The following is an 18,312-nucleotide window of genomic DNA, read 5'->3' as shown; positions in this document are numbered from 1 at the left end:
TAATACGCTATATTATTCCTGATGGATTATTTTTCATGAATTAGTCCATCAGACAACACCAATTATATGATTAAACATCTCACACATTATTTATACACCTGAATACAGCATTTAGCTATATAGCTGTATGCACAATAATAATGCTAATGTTATAATGCCCCTTTCTATCAGTTATATATCAATATTGTATACTAGGGCAAGATAACATATTCATGCTATGAAGATCATCTGTTTTTATGAAAACATTATACATTAGCCTCCAATTCACCCTTTTGGCTGACTAAATCCAGTCATGTTGACTGACTTCTCTTCACGGACAATGGGATCATATTGCCATTGTCTTCACATCTCAACTAACACTGTTAAGATGTGATGGCTTTCAGTTATTTGTTTTTCTTAGACTCACCATTGTTTGGTAAAGAACGTACCAATAAACCATTGTTTGGCTTATTTACATGTCTCTTAGAAGAGATACACCTTTTCAATCACTGGCATGAATACACATTTCTTTGGGCTTTGGTCTCTCAAAGACTCCATTTTAGGCCTTCTGAGAATATGGACAACATGGAGGACATATTGCCATGTATTAAAAATAGTGATTCATATTTGGGGCTTATTAGCACGACCCCCTCTGTCCCTTTGTCACCCCAGTCCACCCTTCTTGTCCACTCCTCTGACCCCCTGTCACACCTCCTGTCATCCATGTCCACCCCCTATCCACCCCTGTCCATCCTAGTCACCCATGTTCACCCCCCCCCATTGTCGACCCCTCTTACCACAACCTTGTCACCCATGTACACCCGTCATTCCCTACGCCCCCGTCACCCATGTACACCCCTCTATGACCCCCTACACCCCCGTCACACTTGTACACTCCTCTACACCCCTCTGTCACCCATGTACACTCTTCCACATCCCTCTATCTGCTTTTTCCTTATTCTATTTTTCAACTTTCTCCTTTTTTTTTTTTTTTTACCGTCAACTTGCGAAAAAATAATTCCGAGGGGTGCCCCGAGCCGAAAAAAGGTTGGGAAACACTGACTTAGAGCAAACTGGGAGCTGTAGTTTTACATGGTAAAAACATCTTTAGAACTTTCCCCTTATTTGGCAATTGGTATATTTGATTATTAAACTGGAAATACTTTTCCACAACGCGCTACACCACTGGCCTCCTTCACAACAGGCTGGGAGATGTATGGGAGGACACCATTTTTTACTGCACCGGGTGACACCAACCCCAGCAAAGCAACTGACCACAACAGACCATAACACAGATTACATACGGTTATATCAGGTGACTGACAACAACCCCCATCATCACCACTACAGACCATATAAGAGATTACATACAGTTATATAGGGTGACGTCCTTCACATTCTTTTTTTTTTTTCTTCTCCTTCCGGCCCAGACAGTCATGATGATTTCTTCAAGCCACAACTTCAGAACCTGCCAGACAAACATTTTAGACTCTGCACATTTCCAGAACTTATAATGCCACAAACCGTAATAATTCCCTTGGTGGAGGAAGTCTCGGTAGGTCCTCCACAATAGGCAGTTAGGGCGCTCCTGTAGTTAGACAGGGTCCTTCAGGTAGTTTCCCCCCATCACATAGGTGTCCCGAATAGGTAGGGCCCAACCAGAGTTGCCCCTGTAGGTAAATCCCCCACATAGCTGTCCCCTGTATGAAAACCCCCATATAAGCTATGTAGGTAGTAGGTAGCCCTATTAGCTTTGTAGTTCCCATATTAGCTAGGCTGGAATGTAGTAGATAGTTCCCTATATAAGGTAGGCAGCAAAAGTCTCCCATGTTAGGTAGACAGCAGGTCCCCCACATTAGGTAGGCAGCAGGTCCCCTACATTAGGTAGGCAGATGTTCCCCACACATTAGGTGAGCAGCAGTTCCCCCACAATAGCTAAGCAGCCGTTCCCCCATATTAGGCAGGCAGCCGTTCCACATTAGCTTGGCAGCAATCCCCTGGCCCCCTTTCCCCAGCATACTTACCTGCACTGGTCTTCCCCTGTTAGCTGCCTCTTCTTTCCTCCTTGCGCTAAGGCGTCTGATGACATCACATGTGCTGGAGCGCTGAGGAAGGGTTCAGCCTCGTGTCTTACTGTGCTTACTGTAGCCACAGACACAAGAGTGATTGACAGGGGGAGGAGCCAATGGCTCTTCACCCTGTCAAACTTCCCATCCAGTGGCACAAATAACTGTATATACCTCATAAGAGGCATTTACAGTTAAATGTGAGACATGTGGGGGCTGTTCCTGGACAGCAAGACATCACCTCAAAAGCAGGAATGTCCCGCCAGATCTGGGACGGTTGGGAGGTATGATTACAGTACCATGAGTGATTACAGGGTCTAACTGTCCCCCACAGATTTTCCAGGCTCCTGAATGAGCAGAAATATGTCAGTACTAAGCAAATCATCTGCCATGTTGTCTTATCACGTTGTCTTAGACATCCTCAAGTCACCACTAAAGCTGCACACACTAATCCGCTATAACATTACATTTTACCCCACAGTCACCTCTTAAGCTGCTGGTAAGATTTGACGCACAAATTGAGGGAGTATAAGTTGTAGAAATAGAATTAGATTCTATGGTCGTAGATGAAGTAGATTCTTTGTCTTTAGGAAAGTAAAATGTAGTAAGATTAAGTTTTTTTTCTCACCTTTCGGGCATAATACAAGGTGTGTATACATTTAGAATGGGACTTTTTATTGTGTAGTAATGGGATAAGTGCAGAGAGCAGAGTTTTCAGAAACAAAAAAACTGAAAGTAACAATTTCCATAGAACAGCGCCTTCTAGTGGTAAAGGAAAATAAAACACTGACAAAGAGCAGATCCCAGTGATGGGCAAAAAGCTCCTTTATAAGTCACCAAATTAGTAAGAACTGTAAAGTAAGAGTCTGTGATTTCCATATATATGGTTGTTAGAGTTTCTCAGTATAAGGATGGCAGGTTTGAGTCTTGAACCTTGCTATCTTGGCTAGATAGAAGTTAACTTAGATGAGGCACCTTAGGCTGGGGGGGGGGGGGGGTTAAGATGGCAGCTGAAGTCTTCTGATGGTGCTGGGGGAGCTCTGGAAGTGAGAGAGCAGTCTGCCCTGTAATAGGGTATGGGGCAGTGATGGTGAGCCCAGTCCACTCTGAGAACTGCACGGCCTGACTTGGTGTATAGCTGAAGTGTCCATCAGCAGCCAGCTGTGGACCTGAGATGGAGGACCAGAGCCTGCCATCAAAGTGGCGCTTCCACACTGGTAAGTGTAGTGGAGCTGTTCTGAGGGTCCAGTTGTCAGGCTGGCTAGAAAGGGGGGCACAGGAGTAACGTGGGAACAGAGAGGCACTGACAGGGCTCCTGGCTCTACATGGAGCTTCTAGGTGTCCTCTTTGTCCTCTGGAAGCAGTGGCAGACCACGAGGTGGGAGTGGGAGAAAGTGGTGCTGCACCTCTGATCTGGGTTCCAGGAGGACCCTGATTAGGAAACAATGCACTAGGGAGTGAATAAAGAAGAGAAGGGGAGGGAAAGAAACTCACCTAGGACTTTAAAGAGAACCTGTCGAAATTCTGTCTAATCTGCAGGCATCATATTCTAGAGCAGGAGGAGCTGAGCAGATTATATATACAATACAGTACAATCTGCAGGGATCATGTTATAGAGCAGAAGGAGCTGAGGAGATTGGTAGTTTTGTAGGAAAAGGTCCACAATAACTTGTCATTTATTCATGTGTGGAATTCTGCCATAATATTCCACACGGTGCCGCACAGTCTCATTGATTTTAATGGGATTCAGCTGCACTGTGCACACAGGGGAATGTCTGCGGCAGCCTGTGTAAATCTCAATTCTGGCATCCGTGGAAAGAATATAGACATGTCTATTCTTTTTGCGGATTTCACTCGGTAATGCATTGCCGTCTACGAGACGGCTCATTTCCGAGCGGTCCTTTTGCCTGTATCCTAATCCCTACCCCTAACAGCAATCAGTGCTGAGAAGGGCTTAGAGCATTGAGCTCAGGTCACATTTGGCTAGGGGTCACAGTTTATTCTTCACTTCATCTACTCAGACAGTCACTAGGTGCAGCATTGTTCCATCTCAGACAGTGATTGGTTAAGCATGTAGATCCTGTGCCGAAGGCTCTTCTAGGGAACAGGAAGACGACAGGAGATTGAGGGACCAGACAGAGGTGTGTAGGAGCTGCAGGGGACTGGGGGTAGGTAAGTATGTGTAAATAGAAAGACATGCTATCCATCAATCACACCTTTATTAAAAATAAAAATTACAACTGAACATTACAGTAAATCTAAATTAACAATAAGAAAACAGGTAGAAAGGCATGTCTAAATAATCCTCAAAAATATCTGTCTAGAAATAAATACATTGGTACTGTATTTTATGGATTTCTCAAGGGTCGGCAATTACGTAAAAGTTGGATTTCAGGCTGGACATATAGGAAGAGAACATTTTCAAGTACAATTTTTACAGTGTTCAGAATAAATAATGAGAATAATTTAACCATTATACAGAAAAACTCAAAAAGTACAGTACATTATTAAGAAGTTAACTTCACCGGTACAGCAACATATACTTCCCCTGAATTTAATTCATATGATCAGTAAGAAAATTAAACAGTGCAAGTGAGGAGCAAATGCAGAAAGATGAAAAACATAATACTAGTAATAATAATTATAAAAATACAATGGGCTGTTTGTTTTAAAAAGTTAAATTACCATATACTTATAGCAGATCTGTTATTTTAGAGCAGCACATGGCAGATACAGGTCCTTCCCTCTGGAATCTAACAGGAGCCCTGAATGCATACAGCAGACTCCGGCTACGTTCATACAAAGTTCTTGAGCCATAAAAAGAAAAAAAAAAAAAATGCCCCAAAACACAGTAATTGTTATGACCAGAAAATTACAGCCTATTATGTGCCAAAATATGTCTGAAGGAGTAATTTAGGCAACAGCTTTTGTTAGGAGTGCTCCACCCCTAGACTTGTTCTCCCCTATCCAAATAATAGGGGATAACATGGCTGATTGTAGGGGGACCCCATGCAATCTCCAGGCCGGTGCTGCGGCATTGCGAACTCTGAAGCCTGGGGCTTCTGTGTTGGTGACGTCATGCCCCACCCCTCCATTCATGACTCTGGGAGGGGGCCCGACTGCTGTGAACTAGCCATCACACCCCTTCCCATAGACATGAATGTAGTGGCCGTGGCATGAAGTCCCAGGCTTTAGTGTTCGTAACACCACAGTGCCGGACAAGATTATAGGGGATAACATGTCTAATCGCGGGGGTTTGGCTGCTGGGACTCCCTGTGGTCAGACATGTTATCTTCTATCCTTTGGATATGGGATAAATTGTCTAGGGAGTAGTCATGCATGCTGTGGCTCTGCACAACCTCCTTGACAAGATTTGGAGCTGATAGATTCCCTTTAACCATAGAAGAAAAGTTATTTATGTATTAAGATTCTGGTTTACACATTCCCTTCAATAACTATTCTTGTATTCTGCTTTTTCTACAGCCTTTGACTTAACAAGACATATTCAATCCTATTACATGACAGCGTTAACATCAGGAATGTACCTTTAAAGTACAGATAATCTGGTCTAAATAATCCAAAACTCAACTGAACTAAACAATGATTTATATCATAACAGTATGCATTAGAAGGTCAGCACCTATAGAAGGTAAAAAAGACAAAGCAGAAAATGGCAGTGATTGCTATGTGAAGACCATATGAATCTAGAGGTGGGATCCTTCACTCATTTGGTTTGACCCATTTAAACTAACAAGAGGGTCAAGCATAGCATAAAAGGGAATCCACACACATTACAGCGAAGATGGATAAAACCAATGGCCAACGTTATGGAAAAGAAGGGTCCGGCGTGTTGGTGGTCACCATGCACAGTGCGGGAGATAAGATGCTCTAAGAGGAGTCCCCAATCGGATTTGGATGGAAGCATTCCGACTGTTAGGGAATAGGTTTCTTTTTTTTACTTACCTTCCAGACTACACCATATCGATAAGCCACTAAGGAACATTTCAGCCTCTCCTGGCTAGCATCATACAAGGTAGGTTGTTGGTGGCCACAGACTAATCATGTGTAGAAAGGATAGCTTTGGAAGGAACGCCGGCTCCACGTGGCACAGGACAGACAGCAGAAAGGTAATAAAACCAAGGGTAGTTTATTTCCCAAGATGCAATGTGTTTCGCTGCAAAGGCAGCTTCATCACATGCCTGAAACCTGATTTTATTACCTTTCCGCTGTCTGTGTCCTGCGCCGCATTCCTTCCGAAGTCATCCTTTCTACACACCATTGCTTAGCAGGACTGGCTGCGGACACCATCATTTTATACGCTCACTATTGTTGTATATGTAGCTACACAACCCATATAGGTGAGCGGTTTCACAGCTAATTTATGCACATTGTGTATCTCTTATTACACCACGGAGCGCTCTTATTTTTACAGACTAATCATGGCTAACAGGAAGTAGCTTCTTTAGTAGTTTACTAGAATGATCTAAAATTGTATAACATGTTACATCTAACCATTGACTAATAAAAACTAAACATAACGAACAAACAGAAAATTTAATTATGGAAAATGTTAAAAGGCAGCGATATTGCACTGGATGAAAGTGTGCAATTCAGTTTATACCTCCCTTTTACGTAGTGCGGTCCAGAAGCCAAAGAACAGTTACAGGATTTCTGGACAGCAGAGGAATAAAAAAAAAAAAAAAAAAAATGCTATCACAATATGGATACAAACATGGAAAGGTGCCAGGCTGTTTCATTTGTATTTAGGCTTTTAGTTTCTAGGTCTGTGTTGTCTCAGTAGTTGCGCTGTACATTCTATAGTGCTGCTGACCTGACCAAATATGTCCCTTGGAGAGAGAAAAAAATATATAAAAAAAAACTTAATGTGGGAGGTTGGGTGTGGGAACAAATGACAAAATTCAAAGTCAAGAAAAAAAAAATAAAAAATAAATAGTGAAACCTCGAGGCCACTAACCAAAATTGCGCAAAAAATAAATAAATAAAAAGGGTTTTCCATAAAAAAAAAAATGCATAATAAATGTGAACCCTGCCCACGCCCAGAAAGGTGGGGGCTGGAGCTTGGCAAAGACGGGTAGGTAGGACGAGCCCCGTGTAGGAGATGGCAGGGTAGCCAGCATTCTGATACCCTGCAATCAGGCAACTATTCCTTATCCTGTGGATAGGGGATCAGCGTCTAATAAGTTCCCCGGAGTACCCCTTAAGGACACAGCCCATTTGGGCCTTAAGGACAATTTTATTTTTACGTTTTCATTTTTTCCTCCTCGCCTTCATAAAATCATAACTCTTATTTTTTCATCCACAGACTAGTATGAGTGCTTGTTTTTTTGCGCGATCAGTTGTCCGTTGTAATGCCATCACTCACTTTACCATAAAATGTATGGCGCAACCCAAAAAATATTATGTGTGGGGAAATGAAAAAGAAAACCGCAATTTTGCCAATTTAAGAAAGTTTTGTTTTCATGCCGTACAATTTACGGCAAAAATGACATGTGTTTTTTATTCTTTGGGTCAATACGATTAAAATGATACCCATGATAACTTTTCTATTACTGTTGCGCTTAAAAAAAATAAAAAAATAAAAATCGCAAACTGTTTAACCAAATTAGTACGTTTAAAATCCCCCTATTATGACGACCTATAACTTTTTCATTTTTCCACATAAGCGGCATGAGAACTCATTTTTTGCGCCGTGATCTGTACTTTTTATTGATACCACATTTGCTTATATAAAACGTAATACTTTATACATTTTTTGGGAATAAATTGTTATAAAAACGCATCATTTTTTTTTACGTTCAGGCCATTCCCTGAACGGCATCATTAACATTTTATTTTAATAGTTGGGATACTTACGCACGCAGCGATATCAAATATGTATATAAATTTTTATTTATTTTTTTTTTAACACTTTTTGGGGGGTGAAATAGGGAAAATGGGACAATTTACGTTTTTATTGGGGTGGGGGTTTTTCACATTTTTTTACTTTTATTTTTACACTTTGATAATCCCCATAGGGGACTATTTATAGCAATCATTCGATCGCTATTACTGTTCAGTGCTGTGCATAGGACATAGCACTGATCAGTATTATCGGTGATCTTCTGCTCTGGTCTGCTTGATCTCAGACTAGAGCAGAAGACCCGTGGAAAGCAGCGGAGGCAGGTGAGGGGACCTCCGGCTGCCATGCTGGATGATCGGATCGCCACGGCAGCGCTGCGGGCGATCCGATCATCCATTTTAGTGTCCGCAATGCTGCAGATGCCGTGATCTGTATTGATCACGGCATCTGAGGGGTTAATGGCGGACATCCGCGCGATCGCGGATATCCGCCATTACGGGTGGGTCCCCGGCTGCTATCTGCAGACGGGACCTGCCGTGCATGACGCGTGCATCGCTCCGATGTTCGCGGCTATGCATAGGACCTAAATGTACGTCCTGGTGCGTTGTACCAGTTCACCAGGACGTCCATTTACAGCCTGCGTCGTTAAGGGGTTAAGAAACTAACTGGTATAAAGGGCTTTCTACTTAAAAGGGGTACTCCACTGGCCAGTGTTCGGAAGTAAATGTTTCGAATGCTTTTTTCACGCTACCGGGGTCGGCCTTGCCTCTCATGACATTACGCCCATGCACCCTCAATGCAAGTCTATGGGAGAGGGCGTGATGACCGTCACATGCCCTCCCATAGACTCGCATTGAAGGGGCATGACCGTAATGTCATGAGGGGCATAACCGACACCGGCAGCGTGAAAACAGCATTCAAAACATTTACTTCCTTTAGAAAAACTCTACAGCACGACTGAACTTGGTTTCTGACTTAATACTTTGGTATCATTGGTAAAGTTCAGGATTTAAAAAAGTCACACACTGTGTAAATGAACACATACATGGACAGTCAGACACAATATGTCAAAATACAACAATATGCAAAAGGAGGCTGGGAAAACCACTTTTTTGATGAGGTTTTTTCTAATTTTCCATTTACTTACATTTTTTTTATCTTTAAAAATTTGGGCAACTAGACATAAAACTAAGTGGACACGTTGTGATCTGTCTGTGATAAGGAGGAGGCTGCAAGATCTGTACAAAATGACAGTGAAAGGGGACACCAATATAATTATGTACACAAAAGAAATAAAACCAATTAACTTTTTTTTTTTTTTTTTTAATACAGGTTTTAGTGTCTGGTTCTAATCAATATAATATAAAAAATAGACAATAGATTGACTTTAAAAGAGAACCTGTCATTAGCTTAAAGGGGTTCTCCACCATAAGGTGATTTTAGTACGTACCTGGCAGACAGTAATGGACATGCTTAGGAAGGATCTGCGCTTGTCTTGGGGCTAAATGGCTATGTTGTGAGATTACCATAACACAGTGGCTAGCTTTTGTTTTCTTCTTTGCCTACAAATCCCATAATTCAATTTTCCTCCCTCCCACACATCAGCCACCCCACCCATTGAAACATAAATGAGCTGCATCCATTCAAAAGACCTGTGGTTTTCAATCAGGGTGCCTACAGCTGTTGCATTAGTTGCAGATTGATCTCTCTCCCACCAAGTGATCGCTCCACCCATTGAAGCAGACAGGCTTCCTGTCATCAGTTGACTAGTGAGTCAGGTCTCGCCCGCATTGCAACCTGGGAAAAATCTGAGACAGTCATTTAGTATGCTGGTAAAAATAAATATTGGGGTGAAAATCACAGAAGAATTGTGAGAAAACCGTCACACACAGGTACACTATATTATGAACTACACTAACTTTACAGCCCCAGTAGCATGTATGAGGAGAGATCTCTCAATTCCATTCAGACACTGTGCTCCTTGCTGCCAACTCTAAGGCTAGGTTCACTTTATGGAATTAGGGATCGACCGATTATCGGTTTGGCCGATATTATCGGCCGATATTCATGATTTTGGACATTATCGGTATCGGCAATTACCTTGCCGATAATGCCCCGCCCCGAGACCACCGCCACTGCCCCATTGCCTCCCCCATCCCCGGTTTTATAATTGCCTGTTCCCGGGGTCCGCACTACTTCTGGCTCCTGCGACGTCCTGCGCTATTGCTGTGCAATGACGAGTGACAAGTCCTCAACACAATGTCACCATCAGTGCGCACAGTGACAGCTCAGGATGCCGCCGGGGGGAGAAGCGGGTGGCAGTGGCGGTCTCTGGCCCAGCAAAAGGCGCTGCAGTTCATTGATTTAAAGCGCCCACTTTAAATCATTGATCTGCAGCGGCTTCTACGGGGCTGAAATAGCCGATAACTTATACCGGCATATCGGTCCTGAAAGGTCCCAGATTGTCAGTATAGGTATCGGCCCAAAAAAAAAAAAAAAAAATACAATATCGGTCGATCCCTATATGGAATGACCGCCAAGAAATTTTTTGAGCTGAGAATCCGCAGGCAAAATATGGCAGCACTAGGACCGCTCGGAAATGCGCCGCCTCAATAGATGGCAATGCATTTCTGCTGTGGAAATTCGGTCATATGCACGGTGCAGAAAAATTTCATTGAAAACAATGGCACTCTGCTGCAACGGAACTTCCAAGCTGAAATTCCACTCAGAAATTCCTGTGTGAACTAAACTTAAGAATCAGGAACTGTCCAGAGCAGGAAAGGCTTGTTTTTACTGTGGGCAGCAGGGAATGCCGTGTTGGATTGGAAAGACTACATTACTTCATGGCATGCAACAGTTCTTAAAGAGTCCTCTGCCCCTAGACATCTTATTGGCCGCTGGGATCCCTCTCCAATCACCAGCACGGCACCCCAGTAATCGGCATGCATGGAGAGAACGCCACTCAGATCCGGATTACAAGCGACCACAACCGTCATGCCCCCTCCATATATCTCCCATAGACATTAAGGGTGGGGGGTGTGACGAAGACGCTACTCCCAAAGCATACATTTTCAGAATACCGGGACACGAGGTGAGAGATCGCTGTGGGGTCCCAGCGGCCGGACCCCTATGATTAGACATCTTATCACCTATCCTTTGGATAGTACTAAAAGGTTTGCTATAATATACAAATCTATATAACTTTATGGCACTAACCCATTTAAAAACAAACCTGGAAAACCCCTTTTCAGCATTAACTGGGATTAAACATAGGTTGTAGTGAATTTTTAGCAAGCATTTTCCCATCTTACATTTGTGCATGTATGTCCCAAACCTAGAAGTGTTACAACATGGCAGTAGGTTTGTCCAACCTGGAAAACAGCTTTCTTCTATGGCCCCTATAAGGTCTACTATTCAGATCTGACTTAAAAGACGGCTATTAGCGACAGAAAATTGCATATTAGTAACTAGTCCCAACTGTCTTTATATTCATCTTTCTTATAACAACAACATATCATGCACATTACTGTTAAGGCCGACTGGCAAAATCATGGCAAATTTCAAAGTTATGCTGGTGTAAAGGAAACAGTTTCATTTTACTATGGAACCCATTGGTTTTTAGCTTAACAATAAATTGATCCCTAAGGCCAGGTTCACGGCCAAAAGTGTGCGGAGTGTTCGCCCAGAAAACACGGGTGGGTGGACATTCTGCATATTTAAAAGTTCCGGCGAGCTCTAGGACCGCTCATACATGCGACTTCTCTTAGAAAGCAATGCATTTCAGAGCGGAACCCTCAAAAAAGAATAGATATGACCATTCTTTCTGCAGCTGCCGGAATCGGAATTTCTGCCGCGGAAATTCAGCAGTGTGCACAGTGTGAATATACCCTCAGGCTGGGTTCACATGCTGCGGCTAATTATCGGTACCACAGCTAATAACCGCCTGCATTTGTGCCGCAAACGACCTGTACAAAAATTCTCACGATTATCGTAATTCGCATAATCATGATAAAACGCCCCCTGCGGTCATCCATGGCAACAAACGTTTACGGTAATTAGCTGCGGTACGGCTGATTAGCAGCAGCGTGTGAACACAGCCTTTATCAAAACGTAAGTGGTTATATAAATGCAGATCGTGCACACATGGCGCCATCTATAGCACTCCGCTATTTTTGCCAGCCCTATAGATGTTGAACGGAACAGCAGTATACACTATTGCAGTATTTCCCAACTAGCATGCCTCCAGTAGTTGCAAAACTACAACTCCCAGGGCATCCTGGGAGTTGTAGTTTTGCAACAGCTGGAGACACACTGGTTGGAAAACACCGCTCTATTAAATTGCATTAGTGCAGTGAGTAGAATAAGGGGGCTCAGGTCTTTGATTTTAGGGATCATGCAGATCCCAGCGATCAGTTATCACCTATCCTGTGTAGGATTTTTTATGGGATAACCTTTTAATGTCTACACTGGGGGGGAAAAAAATATATATATATGACAAAAATGTATCCAAAACACAAGAAATTTCACAGTATAAAATGTTCAGATACAACATCTGAAGAAAAGGTAGAACAAAGCCCCAAAATTTTCTTTTTTCACCACTCGATCTATATATTTTTTTTTTTTTTGGAAGGAAGGAAAAAAAAATACCATATGACATCAGCAGTCCTAGGACCAACACTGCAGAAGACGGGAATGTTGAATTTGAAGTGCAATGATTTTGTTTTACAGCCAGTGCTGTTTACTAATCTGTTCCTATATCGGCTAGTGTCATTTTTTTAATTTTTCTGCCTTGGTTCTGCATGTAGCTGACCCCTCGAAGATATAGTTGGGAGGTCCATGTATAAAAAGCTTCGAGATGTGGCGGGCAATCTAATCATAAGGCTAAGATGATGCCTTCAAAACAAAATGACCACTTTTTCAGTCAATACTTCATATTTTGAACAGGGCGGGTAACGTATTTGGCGACAGCCAGAAGTATTCCACCAAACTATACTGCATGTGCCCCATAAAAAAGCCGAACAACACATCGGTCACATTGTGTCTACCCAGCATGACTCTGGACAAACTAACCACAATAGCCCAAAGCATCACAAGGATCCTGACGGGCACAGCCAGTACCAGGTGATTCAGCATGAAACGAGAAACCATGGCCGCTCGCGTAGCGTGACCTGATGGGAAGGAGTACTTGTCCACAGAGAACGTCGCGAACATGTCCATGCGGTTGTGGATGGGTCTGCGACGTCTCACTATTCCTTTCACGATTCCCACGAGAACAAGGTCCAACAGTAGTGCTGCAGAGAAAAAAAACCTGCATATTAATAAAGTTTTAGACTTAAAAAGTACCTGTTATTTGGTATAAAAAAAAAAAAAAAATAGAAATCTTTTCCTCTCAATGTGACTCCCCGTACAATAGCCCCCCCCCTTTATTTTTAGGATTGCTGTAACAGAGATTGATGCGAACTGAAGCATGCAATCACTTCTGCTCCTTCTCCTGATATCAGTGGGGGTGTAAGCACTGAGACCCTGATCATTTAAACTTTTGACACGTCTCTGTGACATATCAAAAGGTGTTTTTTTTTTTTTTTTTTTTTTTTTTTTAAATGACAGAAACTTGGAAGCAATGGAACAGAGTCAAATGTCCTTTACCAAAGAGCAGGTTTAGTATGACCTCCCGGACGGCAGAGCTGTCACTTCTGTACAGGAAATACAAAGTACCAGCAATCCAAGGTATGCCATGGCCAGAGATCTCCACCAGCTTCATCATAGGACGGGCGCTCCCCCATGAAGATCCATCCCTTGCACAGACGCCCATCTTTTTAGACAACCATAAGTCTACAGCCAATAACGATCTTAGTGCAATTCCAAGAAAAGATGGGTTTAATTTCATGCAGTCTTCTTCTGGAAGCTGTTGAGATGCAGAGGAGTTTGAGTCCTTGCGGTGAACGGGACTGTCTGAGGTGCGAAGCCTTGTTGTTGTTGGGTCTGACACACTGGTCTTGTTAGTCATTAGGGACATGAACTCAAACCTTCCATTGGGATTAGGACTCCCAGAGGTGGCTGATCTGGTGACTCTTGGACTTGGCATCTTGGCAGGATGTGCTGCTGTGGATCTGTACACAGAATAAACAATATACCTCAGAATTATTGGAACTAAAAAACCCAGACAAATCAAAACAAGTGTTCTAAGAGCGAGTCCAGTGCAGGGAAATAAGAGCAGATTAACCCTTCTTTTCCCTATAATAGTCCCAATGTACCTAGGATAGCTTAGTGGGTAACAGTGCATTCAAGGTTCAGACTTGACCAAGGACAACATCTGTTTTGTACGTACTCCATGGGTTTCCCTTGGGGGGTCTCCACTGTTACCCACACTCAAAAAGATATGACATAAGAACTGACTTCCTAGTGTGAATGTGATACGATATAGAAATTAGCTGCTGAGTCTATGGGGCCATCCTGTGAAGCAGGGCATAGATTCCAGTGGCCGTGCTCATTCTACCGATTGGTGGAGGTCTCAGCATAGAGACCCTGACTGCCCAAAACTTTTAAACAAATCTCTGACATGTCGAATTGTCCCAGTCATTTCAAATGAGATTGTCATCTGAAAGGTCTGCGAAAATGTTCCTTCTCCGCAGCAGCAAGATTCAGTCTCATAGGTTAACCCCTTCATAGGTCCCCACTCTTTCTCCCCTTTTTAATGTTCAGGTGCTGTTCCCTCTCTTTTCACCCTGTTAACTCTTTGCGGTACAGTCACCACTTTCTTCCCGTCCTTCTGTTAACTCCTCCCTCGATCCCCTAAGCCACTTTTTTTTTTTTTTTTTTTATCTGACTATACTAATCACTAAACTAAAAGAATTCATCCTAACACACAACTACTTCAGTTTCAACAGTGACATATATCTACAAATGATGGGCACTGCAATGGGGACCAGGATAACGCCACAATATGCCAACATATTCATGGCTGACCTTGAACAACGATTTCTAGACACACAACTTCACAAACCCTACAGATACTACCGTTACATTGATATTTTCATCATTTGGACAGAAGGAAAAGAAAAACTCAGAAAGTTTCATGATGCCTTTAACACATTCAATCCATCTATCAAATTAAAAATGGACTTCTCTACAGAAAGTGTGAACTTCCTGGAAACTACTGTCACAATAAACAGGAACACACGACAAAACATCTGTATACAGAAAACCCACAGACCGATCCAGCTATCTACATAAATCCAGGTTCCATCCATCACACACAAAGAAAGGCATCATATACAGCCAAGCTACCAGGTACCACCGCATCTGCTCCAACCCTGATGACAGAGACCTGCACCTACAAACACTGTCTGAGAAATTCAAATAAAAAGGATACAAACCTAGGACAATCAATAGGAAAATACACTCCGCCCTTCAAACACCACGGGAACACCTGCTACAATACAGAGAGATACAACCATCACCACGCGTACCATTGGTAGCCACATACAATCCGGCCCTTGAAGAAATACGAAAAATTATCAAGGACCTACAGCCGATATTGGCGGAAGATGAGATGCTAAAAGAAATCTTCCCTGAACCTCCCATCTTGGCCTTCAGACAACCTCACAATTTAAAACAAAAGCTGGTCAGCCGAAAATTACCTACAGAAAGAACTGACACAGACAATGGGACCAAACCCTGCAACAAACCACGCTGCAAACTCTGCCAACATATCTGCACCAAGATGGAAGCCACCCACAACAACACGACATATAACATTAGGGGACTATATACCTGCACATCCCCAAATGTGGTCTACATGATACAATGCACCAAGTGTGACATGGGATGCTACATTGGGGAAACCAGCCGGAAACTCAAAGGATGAATCTACACAGACATTCCATCAACCGCCATAAAGAAAAGGACTACTGCACCCCAGTTGGACACCATTTACCCAAACAGGCCACTCCATACATGACCTTACAATCAAGATACTGAGAGGGAACTTCAAAAACACACAAGAGAGAAAGACATTAGAAGCCAAAATGATACTGTTTTTTGACTCGAAAAACAGGGGACTCAATGTGGATTTGAGCTTCTTATCTCATTATCAAAATTTCTTATAACCTGCACTGTGTTCTCTTTTGCATCTCACTATGTCCTGCTTAATTACCAGTCTCTCCCCTGCTCCCCCCTTCCTCCCCCTTTTTCTCATCCTTATCTATTTAGTCTATGTTCCCATAACATGACAATTTATGGCCCATCATAGTGTGAATTCTCCACATCTATTGTCTTAACCCCTGCATATTTGTGAGATGTAACCTGTGTCTTCTACTCGTGAGATTAGATTTGCTTTGGACTTGACAAAAGGAGGAATCCCGAAAGCTTCTCTACAAAATGCTGTTAGTCCAATAAAAAAGGTATTACAAGATACTGCAACATTTTATGATTTGCATCACTGGACTAATACGGCTACTCAAATTTACTATATATATATTTTATATTATATATATATAATATTTTTACACATACACACATATAGAGACAGCTATCTATCTCAGGGCTTGACATATCTGTTTTGAATCTAGAACCCAGCAGCAATGAACTGTATTTTCTTTACCACGTTTATGCAGTGCTGACTTTTTGATCACTTCTCATACTATTTTTTTCTGGGACGTGGTGTGACCAAAACTCTAAAACTTTGGTGTTTGGAATTTTTTTGCAATTACGCCGTTTACCGTGTGGGATCAGGAGTGAGATAATTTAATAGTTTGGACAATTACGCATGTGGTGATACCAAATATATTAAATTATTTTTTTAATTTGGAAACCGGGAAAAGAAGGGGTGATTTAAATTAATTTGGGGAGGGGGAATTTTGTTTAATATGTTTTATTTATTTTAAGCAATTGTCTGTTTTAAACCTACAGACTACCTGAGCTGAACAGCAACTGATTTTAGTACTTTTAGATGCCATGATCGATTTTGATTGTGGCGTCTAAGGGGTTAAAGGAGACCTCCAGATTTGGGGGGGGGGGGGGGGGGGGAATAATAACTTATCCGACCACCAGGACCCCCTGTGATCTACTGCACACTGCCTCAGCTGTCCAAAATGGAGCGTATTGATGACAGCACAAAGAGAAGACCGACACGCCCCCTCAATGCATCTCTATGGGAGAGCTGGAGCGCAGCACTCGGGAATCTTCAGCTCTCCCATAGACACATGGTGGGGCGTGACGGTCAATGCTACGAGTGGTGGTCAACATGCTTCATTTAAAAGGAGAGCCAGGACACCGCCACGCCCCCTCCATTCATGTCTATGGGAGGGGGTGTGACAGCAAGTATAGAGTAGAGTGGAGGGGGAGTGATGGTCTGCATCACCAGTGATCGGGCACGGAGCGGAGTCTGCTGAGGGAGGGAGGGAGAGCCCTCAAGATCTAACATCTTACGCCCTATCCTTTCAATAGAGGAAAAGATGTGTGCAGCAGAGTTCCCCTTTAAGGTGTCAATCCCAACCTCTATTGCACTACAGAATAGGTTGCCAATGGGATATAGACAAATGGGGGGGGGGGGGGGGGGGAGAGCTTTATCAAAGCCTGTGTAGAGGAAGAGTGATGCAGTTTCCCATGGCAACCAAATCCCTTTTTTCATTTTTCACAGGTCTCTCTAATATGAAAGAGGCAAACCAATTGGTTGCTATGGGCAACCTTACAACTCTTCCTCTGCACAGGTTTTGATAACATTTCCCTAATAGGGCACAATATAAAGACACCATTACCTTATATTAGCAAAATACACCGGAAAGAGTAAAAGGGGCAACAAAAACTTGTATTATGATAAATAAGGTAAATTTCAGGGGAACATGTAGGAGAGAATACTGTACTGTAATGTCAGGACACTGAGGGCTGTATATTGTATACAATAGGAGAGATGTAATGGATGGATACGTCACAATGCTCGCACAGCGCTTATATTCCAGTATATACGGTCATACCCAGCGGCCCGGGGACCTCCAGTATAACCCACCACTGACCTCCGGGAGAGCACCAGCTCCAGCGCCGCAGTCCAGACACCGCTTCCGGCATCCAGCTCATCTGCATTCACGTCCAGGAAAACACGACGTCTGACGTCACCGGCTCCACGTCTCCCGTACGCGCCGTCACTTCCCCACAGTGACGCTCCTCCCCTCTCCTCTCCCCGTCCAAGGCGTCCGGGTACATGTGACGTAGGAGTCACGTGCACACATTTCCCATTTATCATAATTGTAGAGGTTGCCCGAAGCAACCAATCAGTTCGCTTCTTTCATTTTTAAAAATGAAAGAAGCGATCTGATTGGTTGCTATGGGCAACTGCACCGCTCTTACTCTACACAGGTTTTGATAAATCTCACCTTTGGGGAGATTTATCAAAACCAGTGTAGAGGAAAA

General features: G+C 43.0%; 1 protein-coding gene across 3 annotated transcripts; it reads right to left on the bottom strand.

Annotated features, from left to right (window-relative positions):
• Positions 1-4,247: 4,247 nt before the first annotated feature.
• Positions 4,248-18,070, bottom strand: PLPP6 (phospholipid phosphatase 6). Of its 3 annotated transcripts, none has more exons than XM_056523601.1 (3): positions 17,919-18,070; positions 13,552-14,015; positions 4,248-13,196 (listed from the first exon to the last, which is right to left on the bottom strand). In XM_056523601.1, the coding sequence occupies exons 2-3, from the start codon at positions 13,988-13,990 to the stop codon at positions 12,835-12,837; spliced, it is 801 nt and encodes a 266-aa protein (XP_056379576.1). In that variant the 5' UTR covers positions 13,991-14,015; positions 17,919-18,070; the 3' UTR covers positions 4,248-12,834. The 3 variants fall into 3 exon arrangements, with proteins under 3 accessions (XP_056379576.1, XP_056379577.1, XP_056379578.1); XM_056523602.1 differs by having other exon boundaries at positions 17,880-17,976; XM_056523603.1 differs by lacking the exon at positions 17,919-18,070 and adding an exon at positions 17,769-17,876.
• Between the last annotated feature and the right edge of the window lie 242 nt (positions 18,071-18,312).

The sequence above is a fragment of the Hyla sarda genome, chromosome 6 (genome assembly GCF_029499605.1).
Source record: "Hyla sarda isolate aHylSar1 chromosome 6, aHylSar1.hap1, whole genome shotgun sequence".
NCBI classification, from domain to species: Eukaryota; Metazoa; Chordata; class Amphibia; order Anura; family Hylidae; genus Hyla; species Hyla sarda.
The sequence above is the reverse complement of the archived record's forward strand: the minus strand, read 5'-3'. Positions and strand labels throughout refer to the sequence as shown.

Excerpts from the sequence above, each read along its gene's own strand:
- PLPP6 (XM_056523601.1), bottom strand. The coding sequence starts at position 13,990 with ATGCCAAGTCCAAGAGTCACCAGATCAGCCACCTCTGGGAGTCCTAAT. Across the intron at positions 13,197-13,551 it reads CATACTAAACCTGCTCTTTG|CACTACTGTTGGACCTTGTT; the intron begins GTAAAGGACATT and ends TTTTCTCTGCAG.